The sequence below is a fragment of the Ambystoma mexicanum genome, chromosome 11 (genome assembly GCF_040938575.1).
Source record: "Ambystoma mexicanum isolate Mex_15411 chromosome 11, UKY_AmexF1_1, whole genome shotgun sequence".
NCBI lineage: Eukaryota > Metazoa > Chordata > Amphibia > Caudata > Ambystomatidae > Ambystoma > Ambystoma mexicanum.
This window is the reverse complement of record NC_090934.1, coordinates 1,478,076,315-1,478,095,856: the sequence shown is the minus strand read 5'-3', so window position 1 is coordinate 1,478,095,856 and position 19,542 is coordinate 1,478,076,315. Positions and strand designations below refer to the sequence as shown.

At 47.4% G+C, this 19,542-nt stretch overlaps 1 protein-coding gene across 2 annotated transcripts in view; it reads right to left on the bottom strand.

The window, feature by feature from the left end:
- FES (FES proto-oncogene, tyrosine kinase) overlaps positions 1-19,542 on the bottom strand; it is a 474,871-nt gene that overhangs the window by 67,019 nt on the left and 388,310 nt on the right. For both annotated transcript variants that reach the window (XM_069625186.1, XM_069625187.1), the window contains exons 13-15: positions 12,712-12,765; positions 11,689-11,807; positions 169-263 (exon numbers count right to left, since the gene is read on the bottom strand). In XM_069625186.1, the coding sequence (XP_069481287.1) occupies positions 169-263; positions 11,689-11,807; positions 12,712-12,765 (268 nt within the window). The remainder of the gene's footprint in view (positions 1-168; positions 264-11,688; positions 11,808-12,711; positions 12,766-19,542) is intronic.

The window sequence follows — 19,542 nt, the reverse complement described above, 5'->3', positions numbered from 1 at the left end:
AGCCCTGCATACATTTAAAACTCCAATTTTTTTGCACTATTCAGAAATAGTTTTTCTATTCAATGCATCCATTATATTAAGGATTGAAGCGTCTATTAGAAGAAGGCAAGATTTAACGAACACCACTGGAATTCACATTTGGACAAAACATCAATACGTTCTACTCACCCTGAACTAGCTCCATGACAATGTAAATAGGCTGTTTCTGGGTGCAGACCCCAATCAGTTTCACAATGTTGGGGTGGCTGTACTGCTTCAAGATCCTAAACAGGAATGACAGGACACTTCAGTTTAAATTCTTCTGGACTCGCATCCCTTTCCCTCAACTTTGTTTCATTATCACCCTGACCCGAATGCTCAACCAATCAGCTCTCAGAGAGACGCCAGTTGACTATACCGGTACCAGCACGCATTGTCTCACACACTGCTTCGCCAAGCACACCCACAGCATCACCTATTCATTGGCCCAGCTCTCCCCTCACGCTCCTTGGTGAACGTAACACATTTACTTACCCCTGCCATCTCCAGCACCCACAGCCCTTCCTCAGCCCTCACATCCTGGACTGCCATGGAAAGTGAAAATAGCTTTCTGCAGGGCGCCATTTTATGGCTCCCTTGGCAGCCATATTTGCTCAGGTAAAGACTTTCTTGCATGTGATGCTGCACACATTTTTACACTGGAGAAAATCCCCTACTCGCCCCTGCGCCTACTGATGGCGGTTGCCAATGGTGAGATTAACCTGGCAAGGATCAACCTCCCACCCCCCTCTTTTAATATTGTGTCATCTGCTTTAAGTGGCCTCACTTTGCCCAGACCTTAGACTTAAGCAGTGGCTTTTAGTGGCAGGGTATGCCGGCTGGGCCGGTTAATATCGCCTCAGTAAAGAACTCACAATAATGTAACTTCCTTTTTAGGGTGACATGCTTCGGCGCTATTGAATCCTGAAATGCAGCCTGGCGGCTCTTCCGGAGCTGAGCCATCTTGCAGATAATCCAATTGCTTTGACATAATTAAAGTACCATACTTTTGAAATCCACCTTAAAAATCAAGCACACAAATTCTCCCAGGTTGTGTTCCCTACTAGGATTAAGCTCAAACACAATCAGTGCTTTGGTTCAAAGCACAAGGATGCCTTCAGGAATTGCACACTGTAATCTCATGTTTTACTGAAGGAAAACCTAATTGCCTCAAACGGATTGTATTATACATAAGCAAGGGCTAAATATTCACCATATATTTTAAATTTAACAGAGCCATTGAAGAATTGATAGGAAGTTAAGATCAGGAAATTTAAAGAAAAACAAATTATGCACACAAAGCAAATACATCAAGTAGAAAAGACAGTCCAATATAAAGCCAGCTAGACTATGTCTCCATATTGCATTTATGTTACAGGCCAGGAAACAGTCAGACACCAAAGTCTTTCCTAATCCTGGAAAGATGATTTAGATAATAGAGGGATGGGGGCCAGACTTAACTGGGCTACAAGAGGGCCGCTTTGCCCAGAGCTTGTGGGAAAAAGCTCCACTCTTCAGCCTAGCCACAAGGATGTCTGTTTGGCCACCAGCCGTCGATCAGTAGAAAGAGTAAGCGAGAGAAGATGGAGGCCAACCCTTGCCCCTCTTCAGAGATGGCAGAGGATGAAAGCACTGAGTGCACAAAAGCCTTTGTGTAACACCGATTCCATTAATGAAGCAATTCATTATATTAACGCCCCAGCCTGAGAAATACGTTATATTAATGCCCCAGCCTGAGAAATACTTTATATTAATGCCCCAGCCTGAGAAATACGTTATATTAATGCCCCAGCCTGAGAAATACGTTATATTAATGCCCCAGCCTGAGAAATACTTTATATTAATGCCCCAGCCTGAGAAATACGTTATATTAATGCCCCAGCCTGAGAAATACGTTATATTAATGCCCCAGCCTGAGAAATACGTTATATTAACGCCCCAGCCTGAGAAATACGTTATATTAATGCCCCAGCCTGAGAAATACTTCTTTCTGATTGTCCTGATGGTTCTGCTCAGACGTTCTCCGTCACTCCACACCTCAGCTGCCTCCTGCACGCAACCTTGGTGTCCCCGAAAGCTTCTCCCCACAGGTTCTGCATTTCCCCCTGACCTCCCCCCTCCACTGCTGGCCTCTTTCCACCATTTCCATTTCCATCTCATGCATCCAAGTGGTCTGACCTGCCCCTTCAAGGCGCGAGCCATCAGCGTGCACCTGGCGCCACCTGTCCACTTCACATTTTCACTGTCCCTCACCTACTTCTCTTCCGGGGCCACACCAGCATTGTGCCCACTCACCAGCCCACACCCACTGCACAATTAGTTCCCCATTATGGTGGTCCTGGTGTAAGGTGGGAGGTACACCATTTGGCAACGGCAGGTCAAGCATTGCGCCAAGGCCTCTATCTCAGACCCCGAGCCCTTACCAAGTGGTAAGCCCTATGTCTCGAGGTTTATTGTGTAATTGTGAATTCTAAAGTTATCACAAAGGACGAAAGACAGAGGGAATTGTGCTCATGTAGCCATTTGGGGCAAATGTGATTTCACTTATATCATGTGACTTTCTAAAGTTAAATAGTTTCAAGAGAATGTGTAATTAAATCAGCAAACACATGGGCAGCTGGAAAAGATGCCAGTGATGCCATGTGGCCTTGTTAAAACTCATGTTTTCATGAGTATCCAGCGCCTTGAGACAGGAAGCTCTGAGAATAGGTGCTCTGACTCATGTATTCACCCGTGATGGCCGTCTTAGACAGTGTGAGAAGCCAGGAAGGAGGCACAGACGCAGAGGAGATATGAGGAGACATGTGTGTGGTTACAAACCTTTATTAACATAAAAAGGGGTTGGAAAATGCCTCACTTTCCCTAATCTAGGAGAAATGTCCCCACCTCAACAAAACGAATGAGTCTGTCCAGTGTCAAGATGTCCAAATAAAAAGGTCTGTCCTGTGTCCTGCGAGAAACCTGAGGGTCTTCTCACTTCTACTTCCCTTGGATCCTCTATGCAAGTGGCCAGGGAAAGGCCATCGCTTGTGGAATCTGCTCCTGGGGGTGGAGAAGCGAGGGAGGACCACCTGTATAGAGGGTGCACGGGGATTGGAAGTGGGGTGCCCATATCAGCATTCCATTTCTTCCTTTCTGGAAGATACCCCGATACCAGAGAAGGTTATGGGATGTTGTTCATCCTGTCCCATGATCTCTGAGAAGGCTAGGAAGCAGTATTACATTAGACAGGTTAAATAAAGGAAGAGGAAGGGTAAGGGTAAAAATGAAACATCCACCTCCAACTCACTCAGGTTCAGTCGCTTCTCCAAGCAACGATATGGTGGCAGATCTCCTTCCTCGGCTGGGGCCTCCCTCTGGAACAGCCTCCCTAATTCCCTGAAACTTGAGGAGAACCATCTCCGGTTCAGGAAGCACCTCAAAAGCTTTCTCTTTGCTTCTGCTTTCTCTCCTCCTCTCCCCTGCTGACTTCCTGGCTGAATATGAATTTGCACTGGTTACCTGGCCACACTCTGATCTCGGGCCCAGGTCCCCTTCCCCGCCAGTAGGACACCTGCACTGCCTTCCTGGAAACCACTGCACTTAGGTACTGTTTTGTTTACTGTATCCCTACTGTCCCCCACCAGCTCTTGACACCTTATGTCTGCACTTACCCTGGCACTTGCCACCAGCTGGCAGTACTTCACTTATTGTTAGTATCCTTATCCCTTGTACTGCACTTTCCCCCCTCCCCTTCCCATGCACTTGCGCGATATGAATGACACCTGGCCTAGTAGGATCGCTGTTGGTCTTCCCTCTGTTCCCCACCCCTTGCCTCGTTGCGCCTTGAAACACTTGTGTATAGGCGCATTATACATGCCATTTCATATCTTATCATGGTATCCCCTGTATCCTCAGGATAGCCAACCTGATCCTCCCCTGACCTTTATGGGTCATTATAAATGTGTTCCGAAACTAAAATACCGGTCAAATTAATGAAACGAAGCACGTTACTTATACTGAATCCCGAGCTGAATGAAATAAGCAGAAGTAACGCAATATATGAAAAAAAGTGAAATACGTACTTATATTGAATACGGAACTAAATGAAACTATTGAAAGTAACTTCACACAGTGAATGAAATGGACAATCCTACTTATATAAAACGAATGCCATCTGTATAAAAGAACAAGAAACAAAACGAATGGTAGAACTGATGGAATTTCGGCTGTATAAAAATTTCATACAGCTGAAAATTTCAAACAATTCTAACATTCGTGACCATTATAGCGAACAAGGGAAGCAGAGGTTGCGGGCGGGGGTGTCTCCTGCACCCTTTTTCACTGTAATGGCATCGGGGGTGTCACTGCTTGCAAAACAACGTTTTGCAAAAAAAGGACCCTGCAGTGCCGGTTCCCATGCATGTAAGTGAAGGGAACCAGCGTTATAGAGGGAAGGGAGAGTTGGTAGCACACAGAGAAATGTGCCCCCAAAAGGTAAGTAAGGAGGTGGTGGGGGTAGGGGGAGCTGCGGGTTACCAGAAATGTCCGGGGAAGAGAACATCAAAAGCCATTTTCGCGCAAATTACTTTAGTGTTTTTCTCCCTCAGACATTTCGGATTCGATTAAATCATGGACATCCGAAACAAACAACATTATTGATATTGAATCACAAAACTGAATGAAACAAGTGAAAGTAACATAGCGTACTAAATGAAATTAACCAATTTGCTTTAACTGAATAACACATTGAAAGTAGTGAAACAAACTTAAGTTGAATATCAAACTGAACGAATGGAGCAAAAGCCACCTTTAAGAAGCACAACATATTGAATGACTTGAAAGCAAACCTGATGACCAGATGAACTATTTCTTCCAACATAATGATAAGAGCTGAACATCTTTGATGAACAATGAATTGGAATTTAACAAGGAAATTAAACTGAAGACTAAGAAACCAAGGTGACAAAGTTGTGAAGCAGCGCTTTCAGAAACAGTTTGGTGAATCACATCTCGAACCCTGATAGCTCCTGGCTGCGTGACCTGTACTGGGTGGACTGTGTGGTCTGAAACTGCACCCTGTAGAGGGAACTTGTCTATATTAACAAGGAGGCTTGCTGTGGTGAAATTAAGAAAGCCAATGGTGATAAACATCAGACTTGGGGAAGGGACCCTGAGTTATACAAGTTCATCTAAAAGACAAAAGCCTCAGGGATACCTTCTTTTCATAGGAACCTTGAACTCGGAGAAGGGAACACTAAGCTTTGGTGTCCAGGAACTGAGTTACCCTGGAACTGTGTTGAACTTGGGGAAGGGCACCTTAATCTATACATACTGTATTTCATCTGATAATATCAAGAACAGAAATTGAATTTTTTGGTGATCTTATTGACATTTGGGAGATAAAAGCTGGTGAAAAAGGCAGTGCTTGAAGTAGCTCAGACCTTTATGTTTGGAGCACTATTTTGAGCTATAGTTGATGTCTCTATACATCTTCTGGTGTCAGTTGTGAGGGCAACTCTAGGATTTGGACACAGACAGATGTTTATGTGGAACTTACGGACTCAGACTTTCCTTAGTTTCTTTAGGAAGGGAAATCCCACGTTAGCATAGGGCAAGTTAAGCCTTCAACCATCCTGATATTTTCTTTAATAAAATATTGTTCAACTTTGAATCTGTTGCCTGTGTCTCCTTCCATGACGCTAACACACAGACAGATGTTTATGTGGAACTTACGGACTCAGACTTTCCTTAGTTTCTTTAGGAAGGGAAATCCCACGTTAGCATAGGGCAAGTTAAGCCTTCAACCATCCTGATATTTTCTTTAATAAAATATTGTTCAACTTTGAATCTGTTGCCTGTGTCTCCTTCCATGACGCCAACACCACAGTCCGTAATCCTATTCTGGTGCTCACACTCTAACTAAACCTCAATGTGAAAGGGAATTGACTCTTGAGGTTTCCAAGTGCTCAAATGTTCAAGTTCAACACAAAAGTTCCAATCCAACAAAATGGTTTCCGCCTACCAATGTTTGGTATCAGGTAATATTATCCCCACCAATAATATCGCCATATATATGGTTGTGGGGTAAGGCCATAGTTGAATTTATTAGTGGGGATAATTTATGGGGTTATTTGGACCGGGGAATGCGGGGGTGTCCCCCGCTCCATAAAAATAATTATGGGGTTTGCGGGGTGTCCTCCGAAGGGTCCATGGTTTAATATCGATGAAAAAATATGGCGATATTTTTGAATGCCGATATTTTTGTGGGGGATATTAACACATGGAACCCACAGTTTAAAGTTCCAGGGATCAATTTCCTTCCCCAGTACTTTATTTTAAGTTATACCGCTTCAAAAAGAATACTTAGGTTCCAAGAGAATTACCCTATCCCCTTGGTATGCTTTTCTTCTCTTGGGGTATCATCCCCCTTCCCCAAGCTTTCTCTTCCCCTTTTATTCCCCGAGGGAATGTCTCTTCCTAAGGTTCTCTTTCTCTATACAACCCTCCAACAGTTCATTAATTCAAGGACATGTCCTTCCTTCAAGTTCTTTACAATAGGTATTAGGTCTTTACCTGGGACACTCTCCTGCCGGGTCTTCTCACACAAATGCTTAACTTTCACTTCACCTGGTGCACTTTCCTACCAGGACCTTTTTAAACATACATCAACCTTTGTCTGGTATACTCTCCTGCAAGGGTTTTATTATACACAAACACACTTACCTTCATCTTGTATATTTCTCTGCCAGGACTTTGTTACACCACTACTCAACTTCACCTGGTATATTTCTCTGTCAGAACTTTCTTACACAACTACTGAACTTCACTTAGTATAGTTCTCTGCCAGGACATTTTTACACAACTACTGAACTTCATTCACCTGGTATATTTCTCTGCCAGGACTTTGTTACAAAACTCACCCATACTTTGTTATGCAGATAACTTCACCTGGCATACTTCTTTATCTGGACTTTATTATGCAAGTCCCTCTTTCTTTCAACTTAGGGTTTAATAACCCACGTACAACTTACTTTACAAATGTTCTCCCTTCTTTCGCAACAGTGCTGTTTCCGTCGTGCTGCGTTTTCGAGAATTGATTAACTTTATTTGGCCACCCGATAACCCACTTGCTTCCTTTAGGTTCAGCTGTTGTTTCTATGTCTTCAGCGGAATGAAATATGCTTGTTGGCAACCTGGTAACCCTTTTTCCTTCCTGGGACTTGCCGGTTGTCTACAGCATTTCTCCACTCCCCCCTGTTGCAATGTGCTGGCTTTACATGCTTCCTGTCAAGCACTGAACTCCCGCTGCCTTCTCTCTTGCTGCAGCGGACCACCCTGGTTTCTCTGACCTTGTGTCGAGTTTACCCCTGGGTCGCCTGCCATGGCGTGAATGCCTTCAACGTAGTACTCAGCGGTCCTGCGGGCTGCGAGGCAGCTCAGCGTATGCAACTCTCCTTTCTCCTTCCTCTCATCAGCTGCAGCTGATCTGCTTTTGAACTTCCTGGCTTGCTTACTCATTTGCCAACAACTAGACCGCTGCGTTGTCTGCCCGGTCTTCATAATCCCCATTACGTGTTGCTCTTCCTCGTGTCAGTCATTATGGGGCTACTTTCTGAATGACTTAAAGGACGTGAATAGTGAGCCTCGTAAGAAGTGATCCTCACTACTCCCTACCTCTTCCATGTCCTAGTTGCCAACATATTTTCTCCATTGGGAGTTTGGGGACTAATTACAACAGATCTATTAGGAGGTGAGGGATGAGTGTAACAATATGTCATTAAGGCATGGGCGACTGAGGAAACACCCTTGAAGGGAAAAGGGGGTATGTGCTTTCCTCTGACAATGTCCTGTCACTCTCCTGAGGTAGAGCTCCCCCCAGATGGTCCTCCCTCATACAGCCAGCCCAAGGGTCAGGATCAGGTAGTGGCTGTCGTCCCCTGGATATAAGGGAGGGGGTCACCTCAGGGAAAGGAGTGAGGACATTGTCGGATTCATCACAATAACTTGGAGGACAGCAATCCAAGAATTGCTGAAAGTAAAATCCAAAATGGCAGACCAACCTTTTAAGGCTTGGTCCAGCTCCAAACCACCAAAGCAAACCCAGGTGAATCAATTGGGTGCAGGAAGCCACAGCCCCAACCCAACAGGAGGTGTCACAACAAAGTTATATAAGCTCAAAGTCTCTTTCCGGAAGTGTGGGTGTTTGGAGTGGGATCTGGCAGAAGGATTTTGGTGGGAGTTGCAGAGTGAGGAAGGAATCTGGAGGGATTGCGGAGAGTTGAGAAGGGAAGATTAAGTGAGAGGGAGGTTGCTTAGAAGCATCACATGGGAGAAGGCTGGTGTGAGATGATGTTCTTATTACGGTTATTTTAATTCCTGCTCTGCAAGGGTCTGGTTTAGTGGATTTTATTTTGTCCGCATAGTGAAACAAGCATTGGCAATGCCAATCTTTTGGGCCTTCCTGTAGGCAGGGACCAGGCACTGCCGTAGTGGTATTAACTGGCCTTTGATTGTAGAGCTGCAAAAGGGTGCAAGTACCTGGGCATCTAGTAGCAGTGCCTGGCAAATGCCTAATACTTATACACAAGCCAAAACTGTTGGATTTGCCAATGCTTGTTTTTAACAGGACTTCAGTGAAGGGCACGCATAGTGCTTGTAAATCGAGGGACTGAAAGCAAACCTGGCTAAGACATTTTTATCACACCAGTAGCGTGTTTACAGCACCAATTAAGTCATGAACTGCTTTGAAAAAATAGTGGCAGTCACTTTGAGAGCAACATTTGATGGTAAGGCTTGAATAAAGCAAGCTCAAAGAGTTTGCATGAGGAGGTGTTTTAGGTGGGGCAGGAACTGGGTGGGAATGGCCAAGGAGAATAGCATCACCATTGGCAGTCAATGGGTGGGCAAATAACCTAACAACATCTACAAGCTTTGTGTCCCTCGTCATACGCCATGCCTGGCTTTCTGTTTTCTGTACTTGAATGCAATCGTTTCTAATGCAAGCACCACCTAAGAGCCCTAACTAAATGGAGAGCAGTTTTCAGATGGTCTGTCAAGGCAAATGGGATCAGTTTTTCTGTGGTGAAGCACGCAGTGAAAGAGAATGCTGTATCTAAGATATGCCAACACTAATGTGTGGGCTACTAATTACTCTTGTCAGTCCTAATAAATGAATGGAGTGCTTTGAGTGAATCTTTTTTTCCCCGGGCATATCCCTTTTTTGATCCGGAAATCGAAATCTTCAGCCACGCATATGTGGGCACTTGCAGCAGAAATGTTTGCTACGAAAATGTCTGATTAGTCACTGAGGTTTTGATCACCATGGTGAGGTCTCTTACTAAAATAATGTCAGTGACATGTGTTGAAGAGCATTAGAAATTGCTAGATTATATGACGAGTCAGGAACGAAACCAGGAAACAAGGTTGCCATGTTTTTGGTTAAAGACTTTTATTGAAAACAACAAGGTTGGGAAGAGGCCTCTCTGACCCTGCTCTAAGAGGAATTCCCTACCTAAAGGTTAAAAGGTCTTGGCTGCAGAGGGTGGTTCCCTTCCCCTGGATTCTGTCGCAATGCAAATGATTCTTGATTTAACAGTTCTTTGTGTCTTTCTTGGCCCACAACAATGCAGTTATTTACAAAGCTGCTCAGCCTTGTAGTTACACTTCTTTCAAAAGTTGCTTCTTGTTTAACAACACAGTTTCATATCCTTTCTTGTGGCCTCCTGTAGATTTGCAACTGTCTGGTTTACTGCCCTGCCAGGACTCCTTATGCACTTGTGACTGACTACCTGATATACTCTCCTGCCAGGACTCCTTATGCACTTGTGACTATCGGATATACTCTCCTGCCAGGACTTGACATGTGGTTCTTCTTTCCCTTCCACAGTTGCATATGCCTCTCCTTGATACTACATTCATTTCAGGTTTCCCCCATATTTGCATTCCATACACTTATATGCCTTCTTTAAAAAAAAAAATCAGTTTCTTTATTGTCTCTGTTTCTGCAGCTTTAATTATTATACTTTGTATTTGGCGCGGTCGCAAAAATGCTACGGGGTCCTGACTATGCCTGGGCTGGCTCACTGACTTTGCTTGGCATTCTCGGTCCTGTTTGCGCTTACGCGGCAAAGGTTTGCCGCCTGCCTTCCACTCTGGACTGCTATCGCGCCGTTCTGGTCTTTCTCTCTCAGCCACGCCTCTGCACGGCTGCATCCATCCAGATCCCGGTAGGTGAAACGCTGCCTTCTTCGGTTGTTGAATGCCCAGGAGCCTTCCACTGGCTCATGGGTTGTGAGGTTTGTGGAGCTTGTAGGCACGACCCTGTGTGGAGGAGCCAAGGGGCATGTCAGCGAGGAAGCAGAGAAACGCTGCAATGAGAGAATGCGCTGCAGATAATGTATCTGCAGCGCATTCTCTCATTGCAGCGTTTCTCTGCTCCCTCGCTGACATGCCCCTCGGCTCCCCCACACAGGGTCGTGCCTACAAGCTCCACAAACCTCACAGAGAGGTGCAACACCTTTTCCCAAACAGCAGCAGCCTACAAAAGTGTGTTTTCGATCTTTAAATGTTCCGCGCACGGGTGCATTTTCGGAAACAACTAGAACGCTCAGTGAGCCTGAGGCTGGTTCGGCTCTGCATTGTTCTTTCCTTCTTCCTCGTCCCACTACTTGGGTGATTGTGGGAAATGGAGTCCCTTGATGCCGATACATAAGGGTTACTCGGAAAATCCCTTCCAACAATTCCGAATGAGCCAGTATCATATGGTGGATGACTAGAATTGAAAAAGGTAGTTTAGGGGTTTCTACACTCTAGACCAGGAATGGAAGTATGGCCAATGGGGTTTGGAAAAAGGTTTCTCTATTTTCCCTACAGGGGGGCATAGATGAATGCCAATAGGCCAATAGGGTATTCGGTATCAAGGGGTCTTCTTCATGGGCATATGGGGGCTACCTTGTCTCATCCAATGAAGCTCTGACATCTCCCCAGTAGTTGTCTCCCCCCATGTGATCCTCCCTCGTATAGCCCCCCCCCCAGGATCAGGTAGCGGCTGCCGTCCCCTGGTCACATGGGAGGAGGTCGATGCTGAGGAATCGGTGGAGACTCCATTGGATTTATCAGAATGATCTCTGCACTTAGATGCCGCCCGGCCACCGCCATAGCAGCGCTTTAACAAGTGCAATGTCAATGAGCATGGAAATACTATCAATACGTGTTTTCCTTATGCAGAGTATATACCCTTACACCTACCATCCAGATTCTACTTGCCCTGTCCGGGATCGAGCTTCTGCGCACATCTGTCATTAACCGAGGTTAAAGAGAGGACTGGATTATTTTTCCAAATGTCTAGGAGAGAACCAATCCGAAAGGAACAGTAACGGTGACTCCATATCTGAGAAGTCTCATAGTGTCAGGAAAAGGGGATTTAGCCTGCCCCCATCTGCCCCCCCCCCAATGTCTTCTAGGCTTTCACTGTTCCGTACTCAAAACATATTCTTCGGAAAGGATCTGATTTTTCCAAGCCCTGTCTCATCAATTCTGCAGAGGACTTAATTCCTTTTTCTAGTGGGGCAAACCATGAACAATGACATAGGACTGGCCCTTTCAGAAAGAGAAAGAGGACAAGTAGAAATCAGGCTAGACATGACGAGAGAAGCGGGCGACATGTAGGCAGAAGAGAAGGCGCTCTACCTGGCTTCCAGGAGAAACTTGTCCTTTAGGTCTGGAGGGAGGGTTTCCCGGCACGTTTTCACGGCCACTGGAGTGTTGTCGGCGCTCAGGCGGCCGCTGAACACTTCTCCAAAGTTACCCTGAAAATACAAGAGACACGTCATTCAGACCCCTCTTCTTAGGTTTGCTTCCTGAGTTGACCTAAGGAAAGACTCCTCTCTCTTGTGAAACCTGTGAGGAGGAAAAGTAAACTCCACGCATTCTCATGACCCACACATGTGCGCCCTTTCAGCCACAGCGCCAGGCAATGGCGTGCAGCAAAGGAAGGAGCCGCGCACATTGTGACGTCGACACTCCCAGGCAGGCCTCAGCAGACCTGACGACTGGTGCAATCAAAAGCGGCCCCATTTGCCTTCGCTGGGAAACCTTATCTGCGCCTGTTTGCAAATCCCACCCACCCCCTAGCGTGTTCCTCCAGGCTCATGTCTACTGTTGGGTTCACCTCCTTTTCCAGATACAGGGGTGCATGTTGTGTGCATGTCAGGCCACAGCACGCACCAGATGAGCCACACAGAAGACTAGCTCTTCCTGTGATTTGGGCTACAGAGTTCTACTAGTTGGCAGCTAGGTGGTCCTTCTTGGCTACGCATTCAAGGCCTTGCCGTAGCAGAAAGAACCCACGTTCTAGGCTGTACTTTTGAAATTCAAAAGTTTGCTTTGTATTTTAAGTACCAGACTGCCAAGTCCATTAAGCACATGCAAAGCTTTGTTTTCACCCTCAATGGGGTTTCTACCCTTGCTCACCTTCCATGCTTCCCATACCTTTCCCCCTTCAAAATGTACCAATAGGAAATCACTAAGGGGGGCTACTTCCTTTGGTCCCTCAGCCCTAAGTCTTTGTCCCAGTCTGACGCTGCCGCGCGAGCCGCCTCTCACCTGGGTTTCTGCACTAAGGCCACGAGGCTTGTAAACCATCCAAGCGCATGTTCCACACAACACATACTCCTATAGAGGTACCTATAGGAAGGTTCTCAGGGCACGTACCCTTCCGATCCTCTCCCCCAGGACGACTTCTTCATGTTCCAGGGCCCATTTGTCCTGTTGGGAAGCAAAACATGCAAAAAAACCTGAGGATTAAGCATCATGTGATCTGTAACATTGTGCCAAGTATTCGTTTGAAATTAGAATGACAGTGAGAGCATAGGGGCGTCTATGCAGTGACAGCATAGGGGCGTCTATGCAGTGCAGGAAGGTGTGGACGGGGACAATGGATCAAGCCTGGGCTTCATTAGCCATTCCTTTACATTTAGCATTCATTGCGTTCCACAGATTCACAGCTTGCTGGGATGGCATGGTTCTGAGCCGAGAATGTGTTCTTAGTTCTGGGTCCTCAGCTATTCATATGTAACATGTAGGAGAACGTAGCCTGCACACACGAGTAGCAACCTTACCCTATACCCTCCTTCTGGGTCTTACCTTGTTGCCCAGCCTTGCTGCGGGCCCATCACTAGACAGCTGTTCATAGCCCCGCGCACGGGTCACTCTCTACTCTTGTCTCGCTATACTCTCTTCCATTATCGCCTCTTTTGGTTTTTCTCACCACTTTTATGCAGACGACTAACAAATCTTTCTCCAATTCCCTTCTCGCTTCTCTCGCTACCTGCTTGGTTGCAGAGGCGTAGCCAGGATGTGGTGGTGGTCTTGCAAGTGGGGCTGAAGCTAATGTAGTTGGGCCCACTGCAGTAACATTAACGCTGCAAATGCCCAGACTGTGATGCTGAGCGGGCATGTATAGAGTTTGGGTGGCCCACCCTGCCTACGCCTCTGCTTAGTTGCTATCTGTCCACCCTTGGGGGTCCACTATCTTCACCTTAACCCACCTAAACCAAGAGGTTCTTTTCTTCCTCCCGCGTCTCTTCTTCTTCCTCGGTTTCCTCTGCCGCTATCACAGTCTGCTCGCAATCTCTCTGTGATATTTAACTCTACGCTCTCCTGTTCCCCTGACTTTTCGGCTTCTGTACACCCTTGTTGCCATCAGCTGTTTGACCTCTGGCCTCGTTCCACGCTACTGTACTTCTGATTTCTGCTCTGGTTGTCCCGAGACTTGACCGTTGGCCTATCAGCGAGCTCCCTTGCCTTCTAACTAGAACTTTCCTATCAGTCCTCTTTTTGGCGCTCCTCCTCGTAGTTCTGTTTGCTCTGCTCTCTCCTCGCTTCATTGGCTGACCTTTGAACCTCCTCTTCTACTCCTTATAAATCTCTTCCCTGCTTCCCCATATCCGTCCTCTCTTGTCTCCTTCTGTTCTTTTCCTCGCTTTCTCAGACCACAATCTCAGTTTCTTCGCTCCATGCCCTGCCCCCCCTGTGCCCATTCCCAATCCGCTATTTCCCGCGTCTTGCACCTAAACACTCCAAGCTCCCTTTCCCTAGGGCATCTCTGTCCTCCCTTGAAAGACTACTTGCTTTCTCCTCCTAGCGCCTACATTTAATTTGTCATTCATTCTCCGCCCGCCCGCTGGTGGCTCAGAGCAAGCAGCCCATGGGCCTGTGTGGGGCTCCATCCATTCATTCCAGCAGGGCCTTCCATCATGGCCCCCGGTGGTCTACCACCTTCGGCCTCTGCTCATTGCAGATTGGCCCGGGCTCGCTTGAATTGGATTGTGGGGCTTGGAGCCGGCCCCCCTATAAGGGCCGCTTTGAAACCCTGTCTGGGCCTGTCCTGTCCTGGCATGGGGCCCCGCCCTCTTCTCAGCTGTGCTGTACACGTGGCTGCTAGGACTTGCCTTTCCTTTGTCCCCTCCCTTCCTCCCACGCCAAGATGTCGCCTCCTGGATCCACGTGGTCCCACTCTGGCCGGATCTCCTGAGAAGCTCCCTCTTCTTAGAGTCCTCCAGCATGTTGCCTTGCAGCCCCCAGCCCCCCCCGCCCCCCCCCCCCCCGCCTTGGCTCCCAACTGCTGATGATAGGAGCTACACCACTTCTGACTGCATTACTGTTTTTGCAAAACCTCGCTTCTCCTTTCCACCATGGCCCATGCATCCAGGCCGGCATCGACCTTTGACATTTATCCTCCCTGCTGCCCCTGCCCCCCCCCCCCATGTATCCGTGTATTTTATCTGCTCTCGTGTTTTCATTTCGCTTTTAGGACTAACTCTTGAAAGTGTCTTTGGAGGCACTACACTTCAGTAGCGTTTGGAGGAGAAGGGGGTTTAAGCGTTGCTGTTCAAATAAACACACAGTACAATTCATTTATCACAAACTAACACTGTCTTAGTTTGTGAAATGTAGAATTTCGTCTGTGCAAGATTGTGCTTTTCTGCCCGTCAGCTCTGAATACCTACTACCTCAACCTCACTGCTTCCGCCCAACGCCCTCTGCAACTCATCCAGAACAGAACTGCAAGACTTATCCTTGGCCTCAAGCCCAGGGACCCCATCTCTCCCCCACTCGCACGGTCTGTTACAGCCCGGCCTGAAGATCGTCTGTCTGTTCTCCCTCGTCTTCACCCCTTAAGATGCACTTGAAAAAACGCTGAATCGCTGTCAGGCCTATTTGCTGTCTCTAAACTGTTAAATTTTTCATATTCACTTTATCTGCCTGTGCAGACCGTTATCATCTCAGAAATTCAAGGGCTCTGAGCGACTGTTGTTTTTTCCCATGTTCCCTCCCTCCTTGAGCGCTTTGAAACACTTGCCGGTGTATAGGCGCTATATAAATAAACATTACCATACTACCAAAAACCGGGACCACTGCAGATTCCAATGGGAACATAATCTTGAGAGAGCGGGCCAGAGCACCAAATACTGGGACAGGCCTGGCAAAACCAGGACGCCTGGTCACCCTAATGATCCTCCATACCACTACCCAGGACGCCTGGCCCCCCTAATGATCCTCCATACCACTACCCAGGACGCCTGGTCCCCCTAATGATCCTCCATACCACTACCCAGGACGCCTGGCCCCCCTAATGATCCTCCATACCACTACCCAGGACGCCTGGTCCCCCTAATGATCCTCCATACCACTACCCAGGACGCCTGGTCACCCTAATGATCCTCCATACCACTACCCAGGACGCCTGGTCACCCTAATGATCCTCCATACCACTACCCAGGACGCCTGGTCCCCCTAATGATCCTCCATACCACTACCCAGGACGCCTGGCCCCCCTAATGATCCTCCATACCACTACCCAGGACGCCTGGTCCCCCTAATGATCCTCCATACCACTACCCAGGACGCCTGGCCCCCCTAATGATCCTCCATACCACTACCCAGGACGCCTGGTCCCCCTAATGATCCTCCATACCACTACCCAGGACGTCTGGTCACCCTAATGATCCTCCATACCACTACCCAGGACGCCTGGTCCCCCTAATGATCCTCCATACCACTACCCAGGACGCCTGGCCCCCCTAATGATCCTCCATACCACTACCCAGGACGCCTGGTCCCCCTAATGATCCTCCATACCACTACCCAGGACGCCTGGCCCCCCTAATGATCCTCCATACCACTACCCAGGACGCCTGGTCCCCCTAATGATCCTCCATACCACTACCCAGGACGCCTGGCCCCCCTAATGATCCTCCATACCACTAGCCAGGACGCCTGGCCCCCCTAATGATCCTCCATACCACTACCCAGGACGCCTGGTCCCCCTAATGATCCTCCATACCACTACCCAGGACGCCTGGTCACCCTAATGATCCTCCATACCACTACCCAGGACGCCTGGTCCCCCTAATGATCCTCCATACCACTACCCAGGACGCCTGGCCCCCCTAATGATCCTCCATACCACTACCCAGGACGCCTGGTCCCCCTAATGATCCTCCATACCACTACCCAGGACGCCTGGTCCCCCTAATGATCCTCCATACCACTACCCAGGACGCCTGGTCCCCCTAATGATCCTCCATACCACTACCCAGGACGCCTGGTCCCCCTAATGATCCTCCATACCACTACCCAGGACGCCTGGCCCCCCTAATGATCCTCCATACCACTACCCAGGACGCCTGGTCCCCCTAATGATCCTCCATACCACTACCCAGGACGCCTGGCCCCCCTAATGATCCTCCATACCACTACCCAGGACGCCTGGCCCCCCTAATGATCCTCCATACCACTACCCAGGACGCCTGGCCCCCCTAATGATCCTCCATACCACTACCCAGGACGCCTGGTCCCCCTAATGATCCTCCATACCACTACCCAGGACGCCTGGTCACCCTAATGATCCTCCATACCACTACACAAGCTATACTTGCATGTGCCACCTGGTATTTCTTCATGTTCTTCTTGCTTCACGTGCTAGTTTCGGGCCTGTTCTGCATCTTGACGTGAGGCTGCCCCCTAGTGTTCACCCAGACCAACTGTCTCCTCTTTTCCAACCTTTTACCTTGCGCCTGCGCACTCTCCTCTTGCTTGCCCTTCTCATCCACGTTTGCAGTTTTCCTTCCTGCATTCATGGTCACCCTCGATATTCATCGCTCTGCACCGACGTCTCACACTTCGAGGCGCCCTCCTGTGGTGACCCTCGCCTGGCTTCTGTGTCTGCTTTGCTCCCTACGGTTGCATGTACCCTCTGTTTCCCTGGTCATGCTGCCCCTGCTCTATGTGCTGAGTCAGGCCAGTGCTTCTCACTTTCTGCCTACTTGCTTCTGGGTACTTGCTAGGCCTAGCACACTGTGTTGTGACGGGATGTGTCTCAGGACAGCCTGTTTAACTTGTTTTGCACGTACTGCACCTCTCTCCTTCTCTCTCCCTCCTGCATTTCCTTTCCTCCCCTTTCCCCTTTTTGTTGCAAACCTCGCCATCTTGAAATCCTGAGCTCATTACAGACCACCAGCAGAAACACATGCATACTTGCCAACATCCTGTGACCAAAAAGATGTAAGTTTTTTTCCAAGTTTCAAAAATAATAATTCTCATAACAGTGACATCACAGGAAAATACAAAACATACAAACAGCACAAAATGGAAAGATGTTGAAATGTTAAAAATGTATAATTCTGAATGTTAACTTAACACCAAATTGTCAGCAGATGCTGTGTGATGGTGTTACGCTCTGCCACTTGCCTTCACTGGTGATTCTCCTAAGGCCTGTCCCGGCCAGAGTGCAGGACAGAGTCACGCAGCTGTCGGGTCAGTGGATTGGTCTGAGCCCAATCAAAGTAATCACCCACCAGCCCACTGTACAGATAGACTAATTAATGTGTCGCATGCTCTGTCCTGCAGCCTACCTTAGAGTCACATACATTACCTGCCACTGTAAACAACAGTAGGATCTGTCTCTGAAATCTGTAGGCAGTAGGGCTGCTCCAAAAGAGGTAGCCTACTGCCTAAATCTGTAGGGTTGGCAAGTATGATACATGCAAAAAGTTAGCATGAGAGGGCAGATTGCTTAACTCTCACACTAGGGAGACAAATCAAAGTGTATGAAATTACATGTTGCGAAACCTGAAAAAAGCTGTGATAAATAAAGCATTACCCTCCTATTCCCCCCGACCCCCGAAATCCATTAAAGTTGCTTGCGATCTGGTGAGATATGATTTAAAGCCGTACATGGCGTGGCATGCACAGGTATATAGTGGGCCTGGCTCTGGATGTTTCCCTGATAGCCGCCCCCACCCCAGGCTGTCCTTGACACAGTAATGTGCATTTATTCATCATGTCATCATTATTCACCAATTAAAAAAGTGACATTTAAATGGTTCTCTAAAGAGCCAAAATAACAGGATATTGGAGACCTGGCATGTTTAGGTTTGAGATATTCATTTTGGGACTTGGCGGCGGTCCCTCTTTTTGTTGTTCCCCATGGAATGTTTGTATGCTTACGGGTTTAACCCCCACCCCACCCTATCAGGAGGTCAAATACATCTGCTCTACCGAAATAATTTCTTACAAAAGTGTTCTAGTGACCTGTGAATTAAATATACAGGGAACAGCTGCTTGATTACAAGTGAAAACGGCAATGGGAGAGACACTGGTTTGCATTTTATGGTGTGTAAAGTGGAAGGAAAATTCCCCTAAAAGAACAATAACCTGGACCATAAGAACATATCTGTAGCGTGGACAAGTTGGTGAAAGGTCAGCATTGGGCAGGTATGACGACAATTCACTAGTCCATTGCCAGTGTAAACTATACCAAGACCCTGCCGTTTGTTAAAGTTGCTTCAGCTGTAAAGTTTACTGTTAAGAGACATGATCAGGATTCAGAGCAAGGCTGTGAAGTTTACAGTAAAGAGAAACATGATCAGGATTCAGAGCAAGGCTGTGAGGTTTACTGTTAAGAGAAACATGATCGGGATTCAGAGCAAGGCTGTAAGGTTTACTGTTAACAGAGACATGATCGGGATTCAGAGCAAGGCTGTGAAGTTTACAGTAAAGAGAAACATGATCAGGATTCAGAGCAAGGCTGTGAGGTTTACTGTTAAGAGAGACATGATCGGGATTCAGAGCAAGGCAGTAAAGTTTACTGTAAACAGAGACATGATCAGGATTCAGAGCAAGGCTGTAAGGTTTACTGTTAACAGAGACATGATCGGGATTCAGAGCAAGGCAGTAAAGTTTACTGTAAACAGAGACATGATCAGGATTCAACCAAGGCTGTAAGGTTTACTGTTAACAGAGACATGATCGGGATTCAGAGCAAGGCAGTAAAGTTTACTGTTAACAGAGACATGATCAGGATTCAGAGCAAGGCTGTAAGGTTTACTGTTAACAGAGACATGATCGGGATTCAGAGCAAAGCAGTAAAGTTTACTGTAAACAGAGACATGATCGGGATTCAGAGCAAGGCAGTAAAGTTTACTGTTAACAGAGACATGATCGGGATTCAGAGCAAGGCAGTAAAGTTTACGGTTAACA